This window comes from Osmerus eperlanus, chromosome 27 (assembly GCF_963692335.1).
Source record: "Osmerus eperlanus chromosome 27, fOsmEpe2.1, whole genome shotgun sequence".
Classification (NCBI taxonomy): domain Eukaryota; kingdom Metazoa; phylum Chordata; class Actinopteri; order Osmeriformes; family Osmeridae; genus Osmerus; species Osmerus eperlanus.
Genome location: NC_085044.1, coordinates 200,596 through 220,580, shown reverse-complemented (window position 1 = coordinate 220,580; position 19,985 = coordinate 200,596). Strand labels below are relative to the sequence as shown.

Here is a 19,985-nt window from a genome sequence, read left to right as displayed (position 1 = left end):
ATAATGTATAATGTCTCCTTGACTCACTATTTAACGCCTGAGACACTGACCCGCTCTTCCTGTTTGACTGTGTATGCATGTCTGTCTCTCTCTACCCCTCTCTCTCTCTCTTGACTCCTCTATCACTATCTCTCTCTCTCTGCTCCTCTCTCTGTCCTTATTATTCTGTCTCTGCTCCTCTCTCTCTCTCTTCTGTCTCTACGGGGCTGAGTAGCGTCTGCTGTTCCTCACAGCTGATTCCAGACCTTTTTTGGTGTGTCCCTCTGTCTCTTCCTCTCTCTCCCTGAACTCTGCTCGGTCAATACACACTTCTTTGTGTTCAGTCCTAAAAGTGATTTGTCATCAGTGTTACCATTTCTACTCTAATTTCTCCTCTTCTCGTCTAATAACACTTAATGAGAATAAAAAAGAAGAACTGTAACTATAGAGCACATAAAAATGTTCTTGTGTTTCATGAGAATGTGCTAATTCTTGCAAGGCTGTCAAGACTGTCCCTTCATATCATCTTTCGCTTACTTTGTCTTCCTGAATCCAGCCCTGACTGTTCTCCCTCCACCCTGACTCCCTCGTCCCCGACACTCTCCACCCTGACTCCCTCGTCCCCGACACTCTCCACCCTGACTCCCTCGTCCCCGACACTCTCCACCCTGACTCCCTCCACCCTGACTCCCTCCACCCAGAATCCCTCCTCCCTGACTCTTCTCCCTCCTCCCTGACTCCCTCCACCCTGACTCCCTCCACCCAGAATCCCTCCTCCCTGACTCTTCTCCCTCCACCCAGACTCCCTCCTCCCTGACTCTTCTCCCTCCACCCTGACTCCCTCCACCCAGAATCCCTCCTCCCTGACTCTTCTCCCTCCACCCTGACTCCCTCCACCCAGAATCCCTCCTCCCTGACTCTTCTCCCTCCACCCTGACTCCCTCCACCCAGAATCCCTCCACCCTGACTCCCTCCACCCAGAATCCCTCCTCCCTGACTCTTCTCCCTCCACCCTGAATCCCTCCTCCCTGACTCTTCTCCCTCCACCCTGACTCCCTCCACCCAGAATCCCTCCTCCCTGACTCTTCTCCCTCCACCCTGAATCCCTCCTCCCTGACTCTTCTCCCTCCACCCTGACTCCCTCCTCCCTGACTCTTCTCCCTCCACCCTGAATCCCTCCTCCCTGACTCTTCTCCCTCCACCCTGACTCCCTCCTCCCTGACTCTTCTCCCTCCACCCTGACTCCCTCCACCCAGAATCCCTCCTCCCTGACTCTTCTCCCTCCACCCTGACTCCCTCCTCCCTGACTCTTCTCCCTCCACCCTGACTCCCTCCACCCAGAATCCCTCCTCCCTGACTCTTCTCCCTCCACCCAGAATCCCTCCTCCCTGACTCTTCTCCCTCCACCCAGAATCCCTCCTCCCTGACTCTTCTCCCTCCACCCTGACTCCCTCCACCCAGAATCCCTCCTCCCTGACTCTTCTCCCTCCACCCAGAATCCCTCCTCCCTGACTCTTCTCCCTCCACCCAGAATCCCTCCTCCCTGACTCTTCTCCCTCCACCCAGAATCCCTCCTCCCTGACTCTTCTCCCTCCACCCAGAATCCCTCCTCCCTGACTCTTCTCCCTCCACCCAGAATCCCTCCTCCCTGACTCTTCTCCCTCCACCCTGAATCAGCCCGAATTTTTTTCATAAATCTATGAGTCTAAATGTGTGCTGTGCTTGTGCACTTGCAAGTCTGCAAGTATCTTTGCCCTTAAAAGTATGTAAGTGTGTCTTGGCATATTGTGTGTTGTTCTTTAGGAATGTGTGCTTGTGTGTGGTGTGGGTGAGTGTGTGTACCCGCAGCAAAACTGTGCAGACAGTAGGAGGAATGTTTTCCTGAGGAACTGGTGCTGAGCCGCCACCCTCTGTTGCCTGGGCAACAACACTATCTTAGATGAGCGCACGACGGACGACGTCCTTGTACCCTGGTCCCCTGGTCTCCTAGGTTACCAGTCCCAGTGCAAGAACATACTGCTATAGACTGCTAAATAAAAAAATGTATATAAATAATTGTCAACAGGATACATTACTCTCACCAGTGCATAGTCTATGAGGCGTTAACAAACTTTATTTATGCAAAGCTGTTTTAGATATGAGAGAGAATTGTTATTATTACAGTTGAACACTGCTGAACCGTACCACATACCAGCACCACCGTGTGGCCAAAAGTAATATTTCAGAATATTTATAAAAACAAGGCAAACGATTTACCAGAGTATGTAGGCCTGGTCATTGTAATATTAGGCTAATATAGACATATACATAAGACAATATACATCTGATAGATGTGAAGTTTGGTGGTCAGGGTGGTCAGAGAAAACTCTCACGACAGTTTTCCCATCAAGGCCATAGCCCGTGTGCGGACACAATCAGCTAGACATCAGCACTTTGTTTGTAATTGAATGTGGCATTAAGCCGTCTGTCGGTAAAGCTGGCTTGCGTGTTACAATGTGAATGTGATCTTGTTTGTGCGAAGGTCCGTAGAAAGGGAACCAGAACTAACCTGACAGAAAGGAAATAGAGGAACAACTAAAGATAAAGCTTTCAAGAAGATTTCTTTAGTTGGTTTTATTAAGACATTGAACTACACATTCTGACATTTCTGAAGAGGACCCTGCAGACCAGCCCGAACAGACATGAGCTGCACCCCTGCCAGCGGGGGCCCAGCTTCGCCTCACAGGTAAGATGGTGTGGGTAAGAATCTGGTGTAGGTAAGAGAGTCTGGTGTGGGTAAGAATCTGGTGTGGGTAAGAGAGTCTGGTGTGGGTAAGAGTCTGGTGTGGGTAAGAGTCCAGTGTGGGTAAGAGTCCAGTGTGGGTAAGAGAGTCTGGTGTGGGTAAAAGTCTGGTGTGAGTAAGAGAGTCTGGCGTGGGTAAGAGTCTGACGTGGGTAAGAGTCTGGCGTGGGTAACAGTCTGGCGTGGGTAAGAGTCTGGCGTGGGTAACAGTCTGCCGTGGGTAAGAGTCTGGTGTGGGTAAGAGAGTCTGGTGTGGGTAAGATGGTGTGGGAAAGAGTCTGGTGTGGGTAAGAGTTTGGTGTGGGTAACAGTCTGGCGTGGGTAAGAGTCTGGTGTGGGTAAGAGAGTCTGGTGTGGGTAAGATGGTGTGGGAAAGAGTCTGGTGTGGGTAAGAGTTTGGTGTGGGTAAGAGTCTGGTGTGGGTAACAGTCTGGTGTGGGTAAGAGTCTGGTGTGGGTAATAGTCTGGTGTGGGTAAGAGTCTGGTGTGGGTAAGAGAGTCTGGTGTGGGTAAGAGAGTCTGGTGTGGGTAAGAGAGTCTGGTGTGGGTAAGAGAGTCTGGCGTGGGTAAGAGAGTCTGGTGTGGGTAAGAGTCTGGCGTGGGTAAGAGAGTCTGGTGTGGGTAAGAGAGTCTGGCGTGGGTAAGAGTCTGGCGTGGGTAAGAGTCTGGCGTGGGTAAGAGAGTCTGGCGTGGGTAAGAGAGTCTGGTGTGGGTAAGAGTCTGGTGTGGGTAAGAGTCTGGCGTGGGTAAGAGAGTCTGGCGTGGGTAAAAGAGTCTGGCGTGGGTAAGAGAGTCTGGCGTGGGTAAGAGAGTCTGGTGTGGGTAAGAGTCTGGTGTAGGTAAGAGTCTGGTCTGGGTAAGATGGTGTGGGTAAGAGTCTGGTGTGGGTAAGAGTCTGGTGTGGGTAAGAGTCTGGTGTGGGCAACAGTCTGGTGTGGGCAAGAGTCTGGTGTGGGTAAGAGTCTGGTGTCTGAGTTAGGGGCGAGGGTCAGGGACGAGGGTCAGGGGCGAGGGTCAGGGGCGAGGGTCAGGGACGAGGGTCAGTGACGAGGGTTAGGGGCGAGGGTCAGGGACGAGGGGCTGAGCTCAATGCTCTCCTCTCCAGCCTGGTGGTTCTGTAACCAAGACAATGAGGAATAGAACAAGCTGTTTTAGTAAAGGTGCTCTTTGATTTTGAATTATTGGATGGAGTCTGTGTTGTTTTATGTGAAATAATATTGAGTATTTGTTCTCTTTGAGCACTGCTAGTGTCAGATTCTTCTACTGACTACTGTCAGGGTATTGGAGTTAATGGGTACAGAGAATATGTTGTATCCAATAAGCTGTTTTAGCACTAACAAGGGAAATCCAGGTTGTTTTACTCTTGTACTGGATATTATTTTTAACTAACTTCCCTTCCATCCCCCTATCCCTGAGAAGTGAGAAGTCACTGAGCATGCAAGTCTGTTACCTCATTATAGTCTTACAGCAGGGATTAATGTCATGGTGAGACTAATTTAATCCAGCCCTGAACACTCTCATGATTCACTGTCCAGCTATAGAGCTGCTGTAGGACGTGCAACACTAATATGACCCTGGGCCTGTGGCTATAATAAGGCTTGCTGATCTTGGCGCACGTTTTGTAGGCTGTCAAGGTGTGTGTGTGTGTGAGAAAAGACTGAGCTCCTCCCACGTGTCTAACGTGCGTGTCTACATGCAAAGAATGATATACTTAAATAGTCTGTAAATTGTTTTTATGTGATCAATGAACTAAATAATGGTCTTTGGTCTGTCTACAGTGTGATTACCATCACGGGTCCAACAGATTCACCCATGGAGGAGAGTCCAGGACAGAGGAGAGGAAGCAGGGCCTACCAGGTACATTAACCCTAAAAACCTAACCCTAACCCTAACCCTAACCCTAACCCTAACAACCTAACCCTAACCCTAACCCTACCAGGTACACTAACCCTAACAACCTAACCCTAACCCTAACCCTAACCCTAACCCTAACCCTAACCCTAACCCTACCAGCTACACTAACCCTAACCCTACCAGCTACACTAACCCTACCAGCTACACTAACCCTACCAGCTACACTAACCCTAACCCTAACCCTAACAACCTAACCCTAACCCTAACCCTAACAACCTAACCCTAACCCTAACCCTAACCCTAACCCTAACCCTAACCCTACCAGCTACACTAACCCTAACCCTACCAGCTACACTAACCCTAACAACCTAACCCTAACCCTAACCCTAACCCTACCAGCTACACTAACCCTAACCCTACCAGCTACACTAACCCTAACCCTACCAGCTACACTAACCCTAACCCTACCAGCTACACTAACCCTAACCCTACCAGCTACACTAACCCTAACCCTACCAGCTACACTAACCCTACCAGCTACACTAACCCTAACCCTACCAGCTACACTAACCCTAACCCTACCAGCTACACTAACCCTAACCCTACCAGCTACACTAACCCTAACCCTACCAGCTACACTAACCCTAACCCTACCAGCTACACTAACCCTAACAACCTAACCCTAACCCTACCAGCTACACTAACCCTAACAACCTAACCCTAACCCTACCAGCTACACTAACCCTAACCCTACCAGCTACACTAACCCTAACCCTACCAGCTACACTAACCCTAACCCTACCAGCTACACTAACCCTAACCCTACCAGCTACACTAACCCTAACCCTACCAGCTACACTAACCCTAACAACCTAACCCTAACCCTACCAGCTACACTAACCCTAACAACCTAACCCTAACCCTACCAGCTACACTAACCCTAACCCTACCAGCTACACTAACCCTACCAGCTACACTAACCCTAACCCTACCAGCTACACTAACCCTAACCCTACCAGCTACACTAACCCTAACCCTACCAGCTACACTAACCCTAACCCTACCAGCTACACTAACCCTAACCCTACCAGCTACACTAACCCTAACCCTACCAGCTACACTAACCCTAACCCTACCAGCTACACTAACCCTAACCCTACCAGCTACACTAACCCTAACAACCTAACCCTAACCCTACCAGCTACACTAACCCTAACCCTACCAGCTACACTAACCCTAACCCTACCAGCTACACTAACCCTAACCCTACCAGCTACACTAACCCTAACCCTACCAGCTACACTAACCCTAACCCTACCAGCTACACTAACCCTAACCCTACCAGCTACACTAACCCTACCAGCTACACTAACCCTAACCCTACCAGCTACACTAACCCTACCAGCTACACTAACCCTAACCCTACCAGCTACACTAACCCTAACCCTACCAGCTACACTAACCCTAACCCTACCAGCTACACTAACCCTAACCCTACCAGCTACACTAACCCTAACCCTACCAGCTACACTAACCCTAACCCTACCAGCTACACTAACCCTAACCCTACCAGCTACACTAACCCTAACCCTACCAGCTACACTAACCCTAACCCTACCAGCTACACTAACCCTAACCCTACCAGCTACACTAACCCTAACCCTACCAGCTACACTAACCCTACCAGCTACACTAACCCTAACCCTACCAGGTACACTAACCCTAACCCTACCAGCTACACTAACCCTAACCCTACCAGCTACACTAACCCTAACCCTACCAGCTACACTAACCCTACCAGCTACACTAACCCTAACCCTACCAGCTACACTAACCCTAACCCTACCAGCTACACTAACCCTACCAGCTACACTAACCCTAACCCTACCAGCTACACTAACCCTAACCCTACCAGCTACACTAACCCTAACCCTACCAGCTACACTAACCCTACCAGCTACACTAACCCTAACCCTACCAGCTACACTAACCCTAACCCTACCAGCTACACTAACCCTACCAGCTACACTAACCCTAACCCTACCAGGTACACTAACCCTAACCCTACCAGCTACACTAACCCTACCAGCTACACTAACCCTAACCCTACCAGGTACACTAACCCTAACCCTACCAGCTACACTAACCCTACCAGCTACACTAACCCTAACCCTACCAGGTACACTAACCCTAACCCTACCAGCTACACTAACCCTAACCCTACCAGGTACACTAACCCTAACCCTACCAGCTACACTAACCCTAACCCTACCAGCTACACCACACCTAACCCTACCAGCCACACTAACCCTACCAGCTACACTAACCCTAACCCTACCAGCCACACTAACCCTAACCCTACCAGCTACACCACACCTAACCCTACCAGCCACACTAACCCTAACCCTACCAGCTACACCACACCTAACCCTACCAGCAACACTAACCCTAACCCTACCAGCTACACTAACCCTAACCCTACCAGCCACACTAACCCTAACCCTACCAGCTACTGGACAGACCAAGAGAAGAAATTGGAAGAAACCCTTTGGATTAAAAGATTAGACACAAAAACACCTATGGGACTGAATATAAAATATTAAAAATATACTTGGGCAGCTGTCAACAGTGGATGGCCCATGCATCACCTTTTTGCATTGTACCTCCCTAAAAAGCAATGCCTTTTTTAATTGGGGAGACAAATCAAATAGGATCAATTCTCTAAACCTAACCTTACAAAGTCAGGCCCCAGGCCCAAAGAGAACGGAGGTTTTTCCAGTACACACACACACACACAATGAAGGCCATGCCACATTGATCTCTTTACCTTCATCATGTTACAGTACTGTCCCTCTTTCCACTGCTACCTAGATCTTTCCTGAGTTTCCCGTGGCCACAGAGTCAAACTCAAAGTGTGAGCTGCACTGCAGGGAGCGGCTGCCCTCTATCGTGGTGGAGCCCACTGAGATGAGCGAGGTGGACAGTGGGGAACTGCGCTGGCCTCTGGACGGGCCAGAAGAGGACGAGGACCCCTTCAATGAAAACAGCCTTCCTCGCACAGACAGCCCTTCTGGCGGGGAGCAGTCAGAAGACATGGGGGCAGAAGACAGGTGAGCCCAAGACAAATAATTACTGAAAATACTGAACAAAGTGTGTCTTTATAGATTGTCAATAGTTGCGCATATAGCAGAAAACACTGAACCATTATTATTTGGTATATCTGAAGAGGTAATGGTTAATTGATTATTTGAGAGTTGCTACCAATCTCCTTGTCCGATTTTGTGAGCCTGGTGACAATGCTGTTGGTTCCTCCCCCTGGCGCAGGTCAGCTGTCCGGAGGCAGTCTATTGGTCCAGCTCAAGGCCAGCTCAACCTGTCCCGCCTGACTCCTCCACCCTCGCCCCCCTCCCCTGAGGCAGCGCCCCCCTCCCCCGAGGCAGCGCCCCCCAGCCAGAGGAGCACAGACAGCAGCTCACCCACACAGAAACTCTGACGTCACATGACACTTTGTTCATCTGACGTCACATGATACTTTGTTCATCTGACGTCACATGACACTTTGACGCATTGCATTTTGCATATCTGACCGACGAGGCTTATACTGTATGGTCACAAAAGAAAAGTAAAGACCTGTAGATGTTAGTCTCATCCCATGTACCCAATCATAGTATTTGATGAAAGAGTATGAGGAGTTTACAAGCATGCACCTTGGGCATCCCACTAACCTTCCTGCTGTGACTACTTTTACTTTAGTAATACTGGCCTTTTGTTTTGGAACAAGAATGTTGCATCCTTATTCTCCCTGGAGACCATCACCTTTAGCAGCTTTAACACCTGAAATTGTTTTGAGATACTAAAGCTACTGGACACATGATAAAAATCATATTATTTCATAAGATATATAAAAACGATTAGAAAATGCTTTAAATAATTGCAGCAACACAGTTGTTTGTGTGTTGCCATAACAACGTAAACAAATAAATAAATACAACTCATTAATATTTTCCTTCAATTTGAATAGTTTAGTATACATCATGGAAATATAAATATCTGGTAATTATGCCTCCACAGATGTGTTCAGGGGATTGCTCTCCCAGGGCAGAAATGTAACTAAAATCTTACGTCATTCAAGCGTATTTCTGCCATGGTGGATCGACATGATCTATGTTCTACCTCTCGGGCTGCTTAACCCTTGTGTTATCTTCGGGTCATTCTGACCCATCAGCCGTGTGACCCACCGTCGTATTGCGACAAATTTACCTCATACAAAAACAAAGTGAAGCATTTTCTTTTAACCGTTGGGCTGTCTCAGACCCCCCACATTGCAAAGGTTAAAAGAAAATTATTTTTATTAGTTTTTGTATTGGGTAAAACTGGGTAAACACAATGATGGTTCGTTATGAACCTTTGGGTCATGTGACCCGAAGGCAGCACAAGGGTTAAGAATAGCTGCCTTCGGGTCACATGACCCAAAGGTTCATAATGAACCATCATTGTGTTTACCCAATTTTACCCAATACAAAAACAAATAAAAATAATTTTCTTTTAACCTTTGCAATGTGGGGGGTCTGAGACAGCCCAACGGTTAAAAGAAAATGCTTCACTTTGTTTTTGTATGCGGTAAAGTTGTCGCAATACGACGGTGGGTCACAATGACTGATGGGTCAGAATGACCCGAAGATAACACAAGGGTTAAACCTGGTTCTAATTAGTTGATTCATTGCATGAACTAGAACAGGGCTTTATGGAACTTTATCCCTGACTGATTTTTTAGGTTCACTCGTGTTAGGTTTGGGACTTTAATCCCCATTTTGAGTGTGCTTTATGGAACATGTCCCTGGGATCAGCTAATAGGCCAACTTAAATTCATTTTTTTGTGTTTGTGTATTACTTGAAGCATTTCAGGAAGCCCCAAAATCAACAGTATTGGAAAGCAGTGATGTGTCGTTCGTGAACGATTCGTTCATTTTCTCGTGGCCGCGCATCGGGACTGTTGCGGCTCAGTAGTGGAAACAGAAACCGTTTGTTCATTTCCGGACTGTGTCTTCGGGGTAGGAGTGTTTTTTCATCAGGAAGAAATCTTAGTGCATCTAAACCAGCCAAAATAAATTTGAGTAGAATAGAAGGGAATTGCACATTTGTGTGGCAGATAATATTTTAAAAAGAAAAACTCCTGCATTAAATACAATACATCATGTCAGTTTGTATTATTTGAAATTGTCATTTATTATCACACTAGCATTTAATTATCACGGCAAACCATTACACTGCTCTAAACTGTAAGAAAAGTAAACAATTTAGAAGCTGAGGCTTCTTCCCTCGGGTTTGACCTCCACGACCTCCTCCTTCCCCTCCTCCTCCATGTCCACTTCCTCCATCCAGGAGAGAGAGGGAACAGGGGTGAGGAGAGAGAGAGAGCAAAGCTGAGAGAGAGGGAGGGAACAGGGGTGAGCAGAGAGAGAGCTGAGAGGAGAGCGAGGGAACAGAGAGGGAGCAGGCTACACCAAGTGCAAACTCATCATAGTTAAAAGCAAGACTAAGAAAGCAACACAAAAGAAAGAAATGTAGAAAATAGGTCAATCACTCCGACCAAGTGCTTTCACTCCGACCAAGTGCTTTCACTCCGACCAAGTGCTTTCACTCCGACCAAGTGCTTTCACTCCGACCAAGTGCTTTCACTCCGACCAAGTGCTTTCACTCCGACCAAGTGCTTTCACTCCGACCAAGTGCTTTCACTCCGACCAAGTGCTTTCACTCCGACCAAGTGCTTTCACTCCGACCAAGTGCTTTCACTCCGACCAAGTGCTTTCACTCCGACCAAGTGCTTTCACTCCGACCAAGTGCTTTCACTCCGACCAAGTGCTTTCACTCCGACCAAGTGCTTTCACTCCGACCAAGTGCTTTCACTCCGACCAAGTGCTTTCACTCCGACCAAGTGCTTTCACTCCGACCAAGTGCTTTCACTCCGACCAAGTGCTTTCACTCCGACCAAGTGCTTTCACTCCGACCAAGTGCTTTCACTCCGACCAAGTGCTTTCACTCCGACCAAGTGCTTTCCTTTCTCCATTTTCAACCACTGTCACCACGCCATCTTGCTCTCCAGGCTCGTTTTCCTGCTTCCACAGGAGGGCGCCTCGGCCCGTGCCTCCTGCTTGATGCTTGTCCGTAAGCAAAGCCAGATGTTTTCCTGCTTGTCCGTAAGCAAAGCCAGATGTGCTTGCTGACTCCTTCACTCTGAGCTTCACTCTGTACTTTTTTTTCTCCTTTTAGCCTCTCTGTTTGTTTTCGCTTTTCTGGTTTGGATTTCCTCCTCCAGCCCATTGTAGACTGGTCATGCTCCTCCCCCTTCTTCCTCCCCCCTTCCTTCTCCCCTCTTCCTCCCTTCTCCTTCTCCTCCCCTACTCCTCTCTTACTCTCCTGTCTTTCTCTGCTTTTAGAACATATTTCAGGTCCTTTGCCCTGGAGGGAACAGGGATTTAACTTAAACCAGATGGAGGGATGAAGGAGAGAGATGGAGGGATGAAGGAGAGAGATGGAGGAAGAGGCCAATGGATGGGGGAATGTCTGTTTACTAATAATGCATGTGAATATACAGTGCCTTATATTTTGCAAATGGGACCAATAACAAAAAAGGAAAGGCTGTTATTAACCCTATCAACTTGTCAAAAATGCAAATGAGACTGTCACATGTAACATGGTATAACTTACCAAACCCCAAACATTTTAAATGGGTCTCCAGGACAAATACATGACATAAGATAGATAAGCAAACACTGTGTGATTCCCTGGACAGGTTCATCCTAAAACATTACGCAGTTTCACTGTTCTGTTTTGTCCAAGAGTCATCTTCATCTTTGTAGTCAGGAAGTCATCTTCATCTGAAGAGTCAGGGAGTCATTTTCATCTGAGGAGTCATTATCATCTGAGAAGTCAGGGAGTCATTTTCATCTGAGGAGTCAGGCTTATGGGGTTCCATTTGGAATAGTCCTGTGGTTTCATTATGCATACCTACAACCTGGGCAACCACACTGTGTACAATACAACAGCAAACTCATGCTATAGACTCTTGTCTCTGAGACTGTTGTATTGGGTCAGAGCAGAGCCAATAAGGGAACAGTGGTCAGCTCAGTTTCTTTGTTGAGTTGCTTTCTGATATCAATGTGGCAGCACTGAAATTCCTTCAAACCTCAAGCTGTGTAGTCCATAGTCCACTGTATGTTTCACACTGCAGTGGTCCAGCAAATCATACAACACGGATGTGCGATGTCTCCTAACCCTGCTGTCCACACAGGCCTTGAGTCAAACTGTAGTCATGACCTTGAGCGAGCCCGTGTGGAAGCGCAGGATCTTCTTCTTGAGTGCATGCGAGGCTTTAATCTTGACAAAGGCTTTGGGCTGCAGGGATGCTTCAGAAGGGCCTGCAGGAGAAGGGAGCGCCAAGTGGAGGTGCAGCTGCTGGGGCCACACGAAGCCGCTACTCTCGTCAGAGTCGCTGGAGAGGGAGCTGGAGGCTGGGGAGTCTGCCTCACTGATGCTGGACTCAGACTCCCTGTGGTCTGGGAGGGTGCAGCAATCTGCAGGCCGGCCAAGGGGAGCCCGCTCCCTCTCCATGTGTTCCATGTGGAGAGGAGGATGGGAGACGGCATAGGCGCATCTCGGAGGTCCAGACCTTGCTTTACGGTTGCGCCGGGAGATTCCTGATTCCAGCTGGCTGGCAGCAGCAGGAGCTAGAGGCAGGCCAGGCAGCTGTTCATCCTGGCTCAACTCCAAGGTAGAAAGCCAGCGTCGGTAGCTACTGGCACCACCACCCCCACTGCTTAGCTGAGGCTTCTTCCCTCGGGTTTGACCTCCACGACCTCCTCCTTCTCCCCCTCCTCCCCCCCCTCCTCCCCCCCCTCCTCCTCCTTGTCCACTTCCTCCATCCTTTTCCAATGTGTTGTACTTGTGCTCAGGCACACTTCTCTGTCCCAGAAGGCTGTTCTCCGACTGCGATCGGCATGCTCGTTTCCCAGGCTTCTTGAAGGCAGGTCTCTCCTCACTAAAGCGAAATTTTTTGGGTACACCTCTGGACTTGGACTGCATCTGGAGGGGAGGTGGAAGTTGCTGCTGTTGTTGGATGCTGCTTCTCTCTGGAGGAAAGGCACTTTGGCTGGATTTGGGCCCTCCAGGGGGCTGGTGGGAGTGGAGTAGGGCACGCGCAAACGAACGTGTAGGTGCCTGGCATGGATAGGCAGGGATGTACTGGGCGTTTACCAGTTTCTGGTCAGGCAGGGGTGGTGAAGAACGGGCCTGATGAGAGTGGTGATGGGGTGAGTCAGGCTCACTGCTGCTGGGGTCCTGATTGGCAGTGGATCGGCAGGAGAGTGGACTGTCCAGGGAGGCAGAGTGTGGGTTATTGATCAGGGAAGGCTTTCTGGTCCTGGGATAGCGACCTGGCTGAAGGGGTGGTGGTAGCTGTTGTTGGTGAAGATGATTGACAAGGACATCCTCATGCAGAGGCAGTAGCTCATAGGGCTCCTGGTCCAGACTGCTGCTAGCCCAGGGAGACAGGCCCTCTGCTCTGCTGCTAGCCCAGGGAGACAGGCCCTCTGCTCTGCTGCTAGCCCAGGGAGACAGGCCCTCTGCTCTGCTGCCCAGGGGCAGCAGATGCTGGTCCTGGCCTTCTTTGCAACAGAAGCTGCTCTTCCGAACCACGGTGACGCCATCGTGTACCAGGCTTGTGCGGGGCTTGCTGGATCTGAGCGGTGAAGGCATGGGGCTGCGGTGGATCAGGCCCAGGATGTAGGTCTCCACATTCTTGGCTTGGCAGTAGTAATCTTCTGTAGGCTTACTTTTCCTCATCTCCCCCATCACCATCTCCAAATCCTCTTCCACATTCCCAGGTCCATCTTGGGGCACACAGGGCCAAGACTCCTCTTGGCATTCCGTGGCCTTCTCAGCGATCCCATCGCCAGAGGCACATGGGACTGAGAAAGAGTGCAGGGCAGATGCGTGGGACAGAGAGTCTAGCTGTCCATCCTGAGGTGCAATGGAAACTTCCCCTAGACATACAGAAAAGAAACATGTGCCAACTGTAAAACTGATGGCATCGGAAGCTCCAACTTCCAGGTTTACAAAGTCAGGTGTGAAACTGGATTCCAACATTACAACAGTGGGAAGCACTGGAGTCAACATGGACCTGCACCTGTGGAACGCTTCCACCTTGAAGAGTTCAAGTTAGAAACCCTGGTGAGTCCATGCTGTTCTGATAGAGGGCCGCAGCTCACTATTACCAAGGCATTCCTACTGATTTACACACTCAGTGTAAGAGAACAAAATGGTGTGTGCCATCACTCACCAGCAGATTTGAGTCTGTTGTTGGCGTAGAGCATTTCTCTGTTGTTGGCGTAGAGCATAAGCATTTCTCTGGTCATGCCTTCACTCAGTTCATTGAAATCTGCATGAATACACGCAAACCATAAATACACACAAACAAGACCATGATCAAAACAGCAAAGGTTGATGACCCAGATTAATTTCTTCCAGTGCAGTTCATACACACAAAATACTAATATCTGTCTGATCTAGAGACCCTTTAGAAGTTAAATCAATTTACTGCTGGTGAACATAGTTATTGGTTATGCAATCAATGTTTTGCTCACTGTTCTTGATAAAACAAGAACCGTGACTCTAGCATGAAAGAAACAACTGGTTCCTTTTGTTGTACTTTCTGTGATTCTTGATTGGTCTTCTTTACAGAATTTCTCTGAATGAGGGAAAATGGGTCCACAATGGGTTTGTAAGTAGATCTATTGTGAATGTGATCCGATACATTGTGTTGGGGATCTTACCTAAGCTGGGCATGGGGGGCTCTGCGGGGCTGGTGTCCACCCTCAGCACATCTACCTGGCGCTCCAGGAAGGCGATCAGCCCCCAGTAAGACCCACGAAGACCCTGGGGCATGAGGGCCAGAGAGGAGGGTGAAGGAGAGTCTGTTGTATGATGATGGTGGTTACTAGCATTTGTGCTTCATCATTATGTGGTTGGAACAGAGAGCAAACTCATTTGCACAACATAAATAACACATAAATAGCATTTAAAATGCATGCAACAAAATACATACAGTATAAAAGGCGAGAGAGTGAGTGTGTGTTGTGAAACTAATGTCAGGCATGTATTGGATGAAAGGGCCTGTGTTTAGGTTCAGGAGCAACTCATGAGACCACACTGCATCAATGGATACTTGTTTCCCCTGAACGCACACACACACTTCCCACTGAGAGGTGGAGCTGTATATAATCCCAATGACAAGACCTCTCCATATACTACAGACCTTTCCATAGCCTAGAGAGGTCTAGCTACAGAAAGACCCAATCCCATTCCAAGATGAGATCCTCAGCCAATAGACCAAAACATTTTGGAATGTAACAACATATTATAGTGCCTTTTATTAACCCTCGTGCTGCCTTCGGGTCACATGACCCAAAGGTTCATAACGAACCATCATTGTGTTTACCCAATTTTACCCAATACAAAAACAAATAAAAATACTTTTCTTTTAACCTTCGCAATGTGGGGGGTCTGAGACAGCCCGACGGTTAAAAGAAAATGCTTCACTTTGTTTTTGTATGCGGTAAAGTTGTCGCAATACGACGGTGGGTCACAATGACTGATGGGTCAGAACGACCCGAGGAGAACACAAGGGTTAAATAGGTAAATGATTCTTTCATAATTGGGATAACACTTTATTTGCTTTGGACTCTGAACCAAATGGTAGATAATAAATACATATGAAACTGAAAAAAAAATCAACAGTAGAATGTGGACAATTCATTAAGTTACTCTCCCACGATCTCTCAATCACCCTGGGATCTGCGACGGTGACCCCTTCATCCTCTGCCAGGAACCTCGGGGTTACCATGGATGACGAGCTCTCCCTCACAGCCCACATTGCTGCAGTCTTCCGGTCGTGTAGATTCACTCTCTACAACATCCGGAAGATCAGGAGATACCTGTCTGAGCATTGCTGCTAGTCCAAGCACTTGTCCTCTCAAAGTTGGACTACTGCAACTCGCTGCTCGCCGGTCTCCCAGCATGCGCAACCCGCCCTCTCCAGAGGATTCAGAACGCAGCAGCCCATCTGGTCTTCAATCTACCCAGACGCTCCCATGTTACCCCGCTCCTCATCTCCCTTCACTGGCTTCCCATCACGGCCCATATCAGATTTAAAACCCTGGTACTGACCTTCCGAGCGATGAACGGGACTGCACCCGACTACATCAAGGCTCTCCTCCAGACTTACACCCCCACCCCACCACCTACGGTCTTCTTCTGACAACCATCTGGTGGTCCCACTGCTCAAGAGCGCCCAGTCCCAACCCAAGCACCTCTCCTGTCTGGCCCCCCAATGGTGGAATCAACTCCCCACCTCCATCAGAGACACTGACTGTCTCCCAACCTTCAAGAAAAGGCTCAAGACGCACCTGTTCCGGGAGTATAAAGGTACTTAGGAATGATTTGCTGGACCTGATGTTGGTTTCCTCCAGGATCACAATGACTCTTATTGAGAGACTTGTTTCTCTTGTTAGTTGTAACTGATTTAAAATTCTTGTACTCGCTGTGAAATATATTATTGTTGCTTGCTTTTCTGCAGGTACATTCTTGCACTTTTGAGGTTCATGTTGTTTAATTGTAACTTGTTTAACAATTTTTTTTTCTTATTTTTATATATATTTTATTTTATATTTAAATTGTTGTATTCTTAGATTGTTTAGTTCTTCGGAAATTACTTAATTTAAGCTTTGTACATGTTTAGTGTTTTGCACCTCCCTGCCACAGTAAATTCCGTGTTTGTATAACATACATGGAGAATAAACCGAATTCTGATTCTGATACATGCTCTTATGGTTCTTGCCTTTGGCACATATTTGGTTTTTCACAATGTATGCTTCATGTTTTGGCTACTCGCAATGTTTGGGGCTATCTCATTGTTATGATCAGTGACCTATGCACTTTTGTAAAGCTCTCTCTTGGAAGACGCTTTGGAGAAAAGCATCTGCTAAATGAATAAATGTGAATGTAATATATTCTTCTCCATCAAAATACAGTATACATTTACGTTTGGGAGTCAGGTGGCTGAGCAGTGAGGGAGTCGGGCTTGTAATCAGAAGGTCGCTGGTTCGATTCCCGGCTGTGTCAAATGACGTTGTGTCCTTGGGCAAGGCACTTCACCCTACTTGCCTCGGGGGAATGTCCCTGTACTTACTGTAAGTCGCTCTGGATAAGAGTGTCTGCTAAATGACTAAATGTAAAATACAGTATAGTCATGAGACCTAGGAGTCAGGATGATGTAGCTGAATTGAGTAACATTGAATGAGTTGATCATTTTGCTGAATCATTTAGATTTTATAAAAATCATAAACAAACGCATGCACACCCCTGTACGCATGCACACACACAGTCACATATGCACAAAGACACAAACACATGCATACATACAAAAACACATGAAATCAAGACATTTCCTTTCTCCAACAGTAACTCGGATAAAAGATGTTATCAATGATGCTTGTATCTTTCACCAAATCATCCTCTTAGCAATTGTCATAAAATACAGGCACTAAAATCAAAGTTTTTACCAGATATAATCCACCTCCCCACCACACTTCCTGTCCATGGAACACAACATGGTATTGGTAGCAGCTGTGTAGCCTCTCACCACACAAACTTCCCATCCAGTCACTCACTCCTCTCAAACCTCCCACAGGAATCCTTGGCTATCAAACCTTTTGTGTGCATCAATAATTAGCACTCTATGCCATAGTTTACTGGGAGACGTGCTAAGAGCATAGAAGAACAATATAGGTTCTTTGCTAACCGTCTATCTAGCAGGTTCATTATGAGTTCCTAGGTCTTCCACCTCGTAGCCAAGCAGTACAGCTCATCTAGACCCAGGCGACCCAGCTAAACCCCATGGATCTTCCTGGAAGGGAAGGTTGAAATCCATGGGTGGGAATATCACGTTCCCCCCCCCCCCCCTATCTTACCCCCTGCTTAGACTCTACACTCAATCTTGATGCTCCACCGTGTTTCCCCAACAGAGCCAGGATTAGAAAGCATACACAGTGTATCTTGATGCTCCACCGTGTTTCCCCAACAGAGCCAGGATTAGAAAGCATACACAGTGTATCTTGATGCTCCACCGTGTTTCCCCAACAGAGCCAGGATTAGAAAGCATACACAGTGTATTTCACCAGGAGGCCCAGGAAACACATGGCTGCATTCTGGGGGTTCTTACAGTACAGTCCACCACCGCAAGAAACATTAACACTTATAATCTAACCAATTAAAGAATTTCAAATTGACCAGCAAAGTCAATTTGAAATTCAAAGTCAAAAGGTTTAACACAGATCTAATTATTTCGTTAATTTCTAAATCATAAACTATTCCAGTCAGTATAGGCCTACAGGGAAACTGCTTTGACACACACAGTTGTTTTGCAGCTAGGGCATTGCTTTCACAGCTGTTGTCTGATGTCAGATTGCTTTCAGCACCACATCCACAGGAATGAACCTGGCAGTCTGCTCACACACACACACATTTTGCAAACACTGTGACATTTATCTACAATGGCCAACAAATTGCTAAGTCGTTATTTTATTTTTCCTTTAAAACCCTTATTTCTTTGATAACTAAATTGAGGCGTATGTTAGTATGAAAAGCAGCGGTTACAGGTTAGATTTGAATCCATATGTTGAAAATGTGAACAATTTCTCACTTTGCACCCAAGAACGCTATAATCTAAATGTATGGGGGTTAATTACGTGAAACGTCCATTTTGGTGTCACAGGCGTTTAAAAAATGTATTATTCATTATTTCAACTCTATTAAACTCCTCTTTATCAACGGCCCATAAGACCGTCTTTGGTTTAGAGGAGAGGCACACGAAGAGCCGCGTGAGACAAACTCCTGGAATGGTTGAATGGTTGCCAGTTCTGCAATACGATGGACCACCCAAGACCGCTGCAGAGTTTACTGTAGCTAGGCTTGGTGAGGGTGAAACTGGGATAACCTAACGGCTGATCCATGGTCTAAATGCAACATGTAGGCCTAGCGTACATTCTTTGTTCAATATGTTGGAAATAAACTTTTCGATTACACCCAATCAATAACACAAATGTTAGGCCTACATGTAATGTAAAAGTCAGTGCAGACAGACATTGTTAGGGAGCATGTGTCTTATTCACAACTGAAGATTTAGATGGCATGGACAGTTACTTGACTGACTATAAAAGCGATTACAAAAGTGTGCTGAGAATGTCGGCGATCTACCTAGTGGATACACCAAATTTGCCTTAAATGGTCACGATCATTCTGCACCGCGGGGCACCTCGGACCCAAATATCTACATTCATTCATATCAACGACAAGATGGGAGTTTGAAGGCAACACAGCAAAATGTAGGATTTAAGAGGCGTGCGAATAAGTAAGTTATGCTATTCATAAAGAGAGAGAAAAGTTCCCAGTTAAATATTTCTTACCGGCTGATACCGATTGTCGTTCTTGGAGCATGAGGGTTTATCTGAGTTATAACGAGCGGGCTGCCAACCATCGGGGCCGTGGACAGTGTCCCCGAGGGACAGTGCACCCAACACCAGGCACTCCTGCCGTTGTTTAAGCAGTTCCAACTCACATAACCCGGCTAAACTTGCCTTCAGACGCTCCTTGTTCCGACTTCGCTCCGCAAGAACTTGAATTGAAAACCCACGGTACATTGTATTTTCGTTTCCCGTTCAATGTAGCCTAATCGTTTTTTTCCACAGTTGTTAAAAGGCTATGGGAATATTCTAATTAAATTAACGCCTTTTCTTTACATCCATGTTCGTACTACAGTAGTCAGAAGCAACATGCAGCTGTGCCCAGTTCTACCACTTTGCTGCACAATTTTGAGGTTTCAGTTCAGCTGTCAGTGGTAGGCGGCCCCAGCAGCGTCTCTTGGTAATCTCGGGCCGACAATAATTTATATTCATACAACATTCCGTCCCTATTCTTAAATCAAAATGTGATTGGACGTTTCACTGTAGCACGAAATAATCTATGAGAAAATGTATAATCTAACAATGCAAGAGTGGGAAAATCCCCGTCACATCGATTGAGTTATTAACTTCAAATTTGGATAAAAATACGCGGCATTCTTGTTGGGAGAATTGACGAGACAACATTATCATGCTTAAAATGTGGTATTCGCTGCCTAAGAGATGGATAGTCTGCTGAAACGTACTATGTATTTTACTTTTACATTAGGCTACCCCGGCTAGCAGTTTGGTGGTTGGATAGAGGTAGCCCACAAACGCCCCCTTGTGGTTTAGAGAACAGGTAACCCATTGCACAA

The 19,985-nt window shown here is 47.2% G+C and overlaps 2 protein-coding genes across 2 annotated transcripts; one reads left to right on the top strand and one right to left on the bottom strand.

The window, feature by feature from the left end:
* The first annotated feature begins 2,499 nt into the window (after positions 1–2,499).
* Positions 2,500–8,792, top strand: si:ch1073-303d10.1 (protein LBH-like). The gene is made up of 4 exons (XM_062453656.1): positions 2,500–2,704; positions 4,540–4,618; positions 7,487–7,725; positions 7,940–8,792. The coding sequence occupies exons 1-4, from the start codon at positions 2,661–2,663 to the stop codon at positions 8,106–8,108; spliced, it is 531 nt and encodes a 176-aa protein (XP_062309640.1). The 5' UTR covers positions 2,500–2,660; the 3' UTR covers positions 8,109–8,792.
* Positions 8,793–10,667: 1,875 nt separating this feature from the next.
* Positions 10,668–19,847, bottom strand: dact3a (dishevelled-binding antagonist of beta-catenin 3a). The gene is made up of 4 exons (XM_062453679.1): positions 19,135–19,847; positions 14,446–14,548; positions 13,953–14,051; positions 10,668–13,656 (listed from the first exon to the last, which is right to left on the bottom strand). Exons 1-4 carry the CDS (start codon positions 19,366–19,368, stop codon positions 11,915–11,917), a joined length of 2,178 nt encoding a protein of 725 aa, XP_062309663.1. The 5' UTR covers positions 19,369–19,847; the 3' UTR covers positions 10,668–11,914.
* Positions 19,848–19,985: the final 138 nt, after the last annotated feature.

Bases quoted from the DNA above. Each gene is read 5' to 3' on its own strand.
- si:ch1073-303d10.1 (XM_062453656.1), top strand. From the start codon at position 2,661: ATGAGCTGCACCCCTGCCAGCGGGGGCCCAGCTTCGCCTCACAG. The intron at 2,705-4,539 runs GTAAGATGGTGT...GTCTGTCTACAG, and splicing joins GGCCCAGCTTCGCCTCACAG to TGTGATTACCATCACGGGTC. The intron at 7,726-7,939 runs GTGAGCCCAAGA...CCCCTGGCGCAG, and splicing joins GACATGGGGGCAGAAGACAG to GTCAGCTGTCCGGAGGCAGT.
- dact3a (XM_062453679.1), bottom strand. From the start codon at position 19,368: ATGTACCGTGGGTTTTCAATTCAAGTTCTTGCGGAGCGAAGTCGGAAC. The intron at 14,549-19,134 runs GTAAGAAATATT...CTCATGCCCCAG, and splicing joins ACGACAATCGGTATCAGCCG to GGTCTTCGTGGGTCTTACTG. The intron at 14,052-14,445 runs GTAAGATCCCCA...GTATTCATGCAG, and splicing joins GCCCCCCATGCCCAGCTTAG to ATTTCAATGAACTGAGTGAA.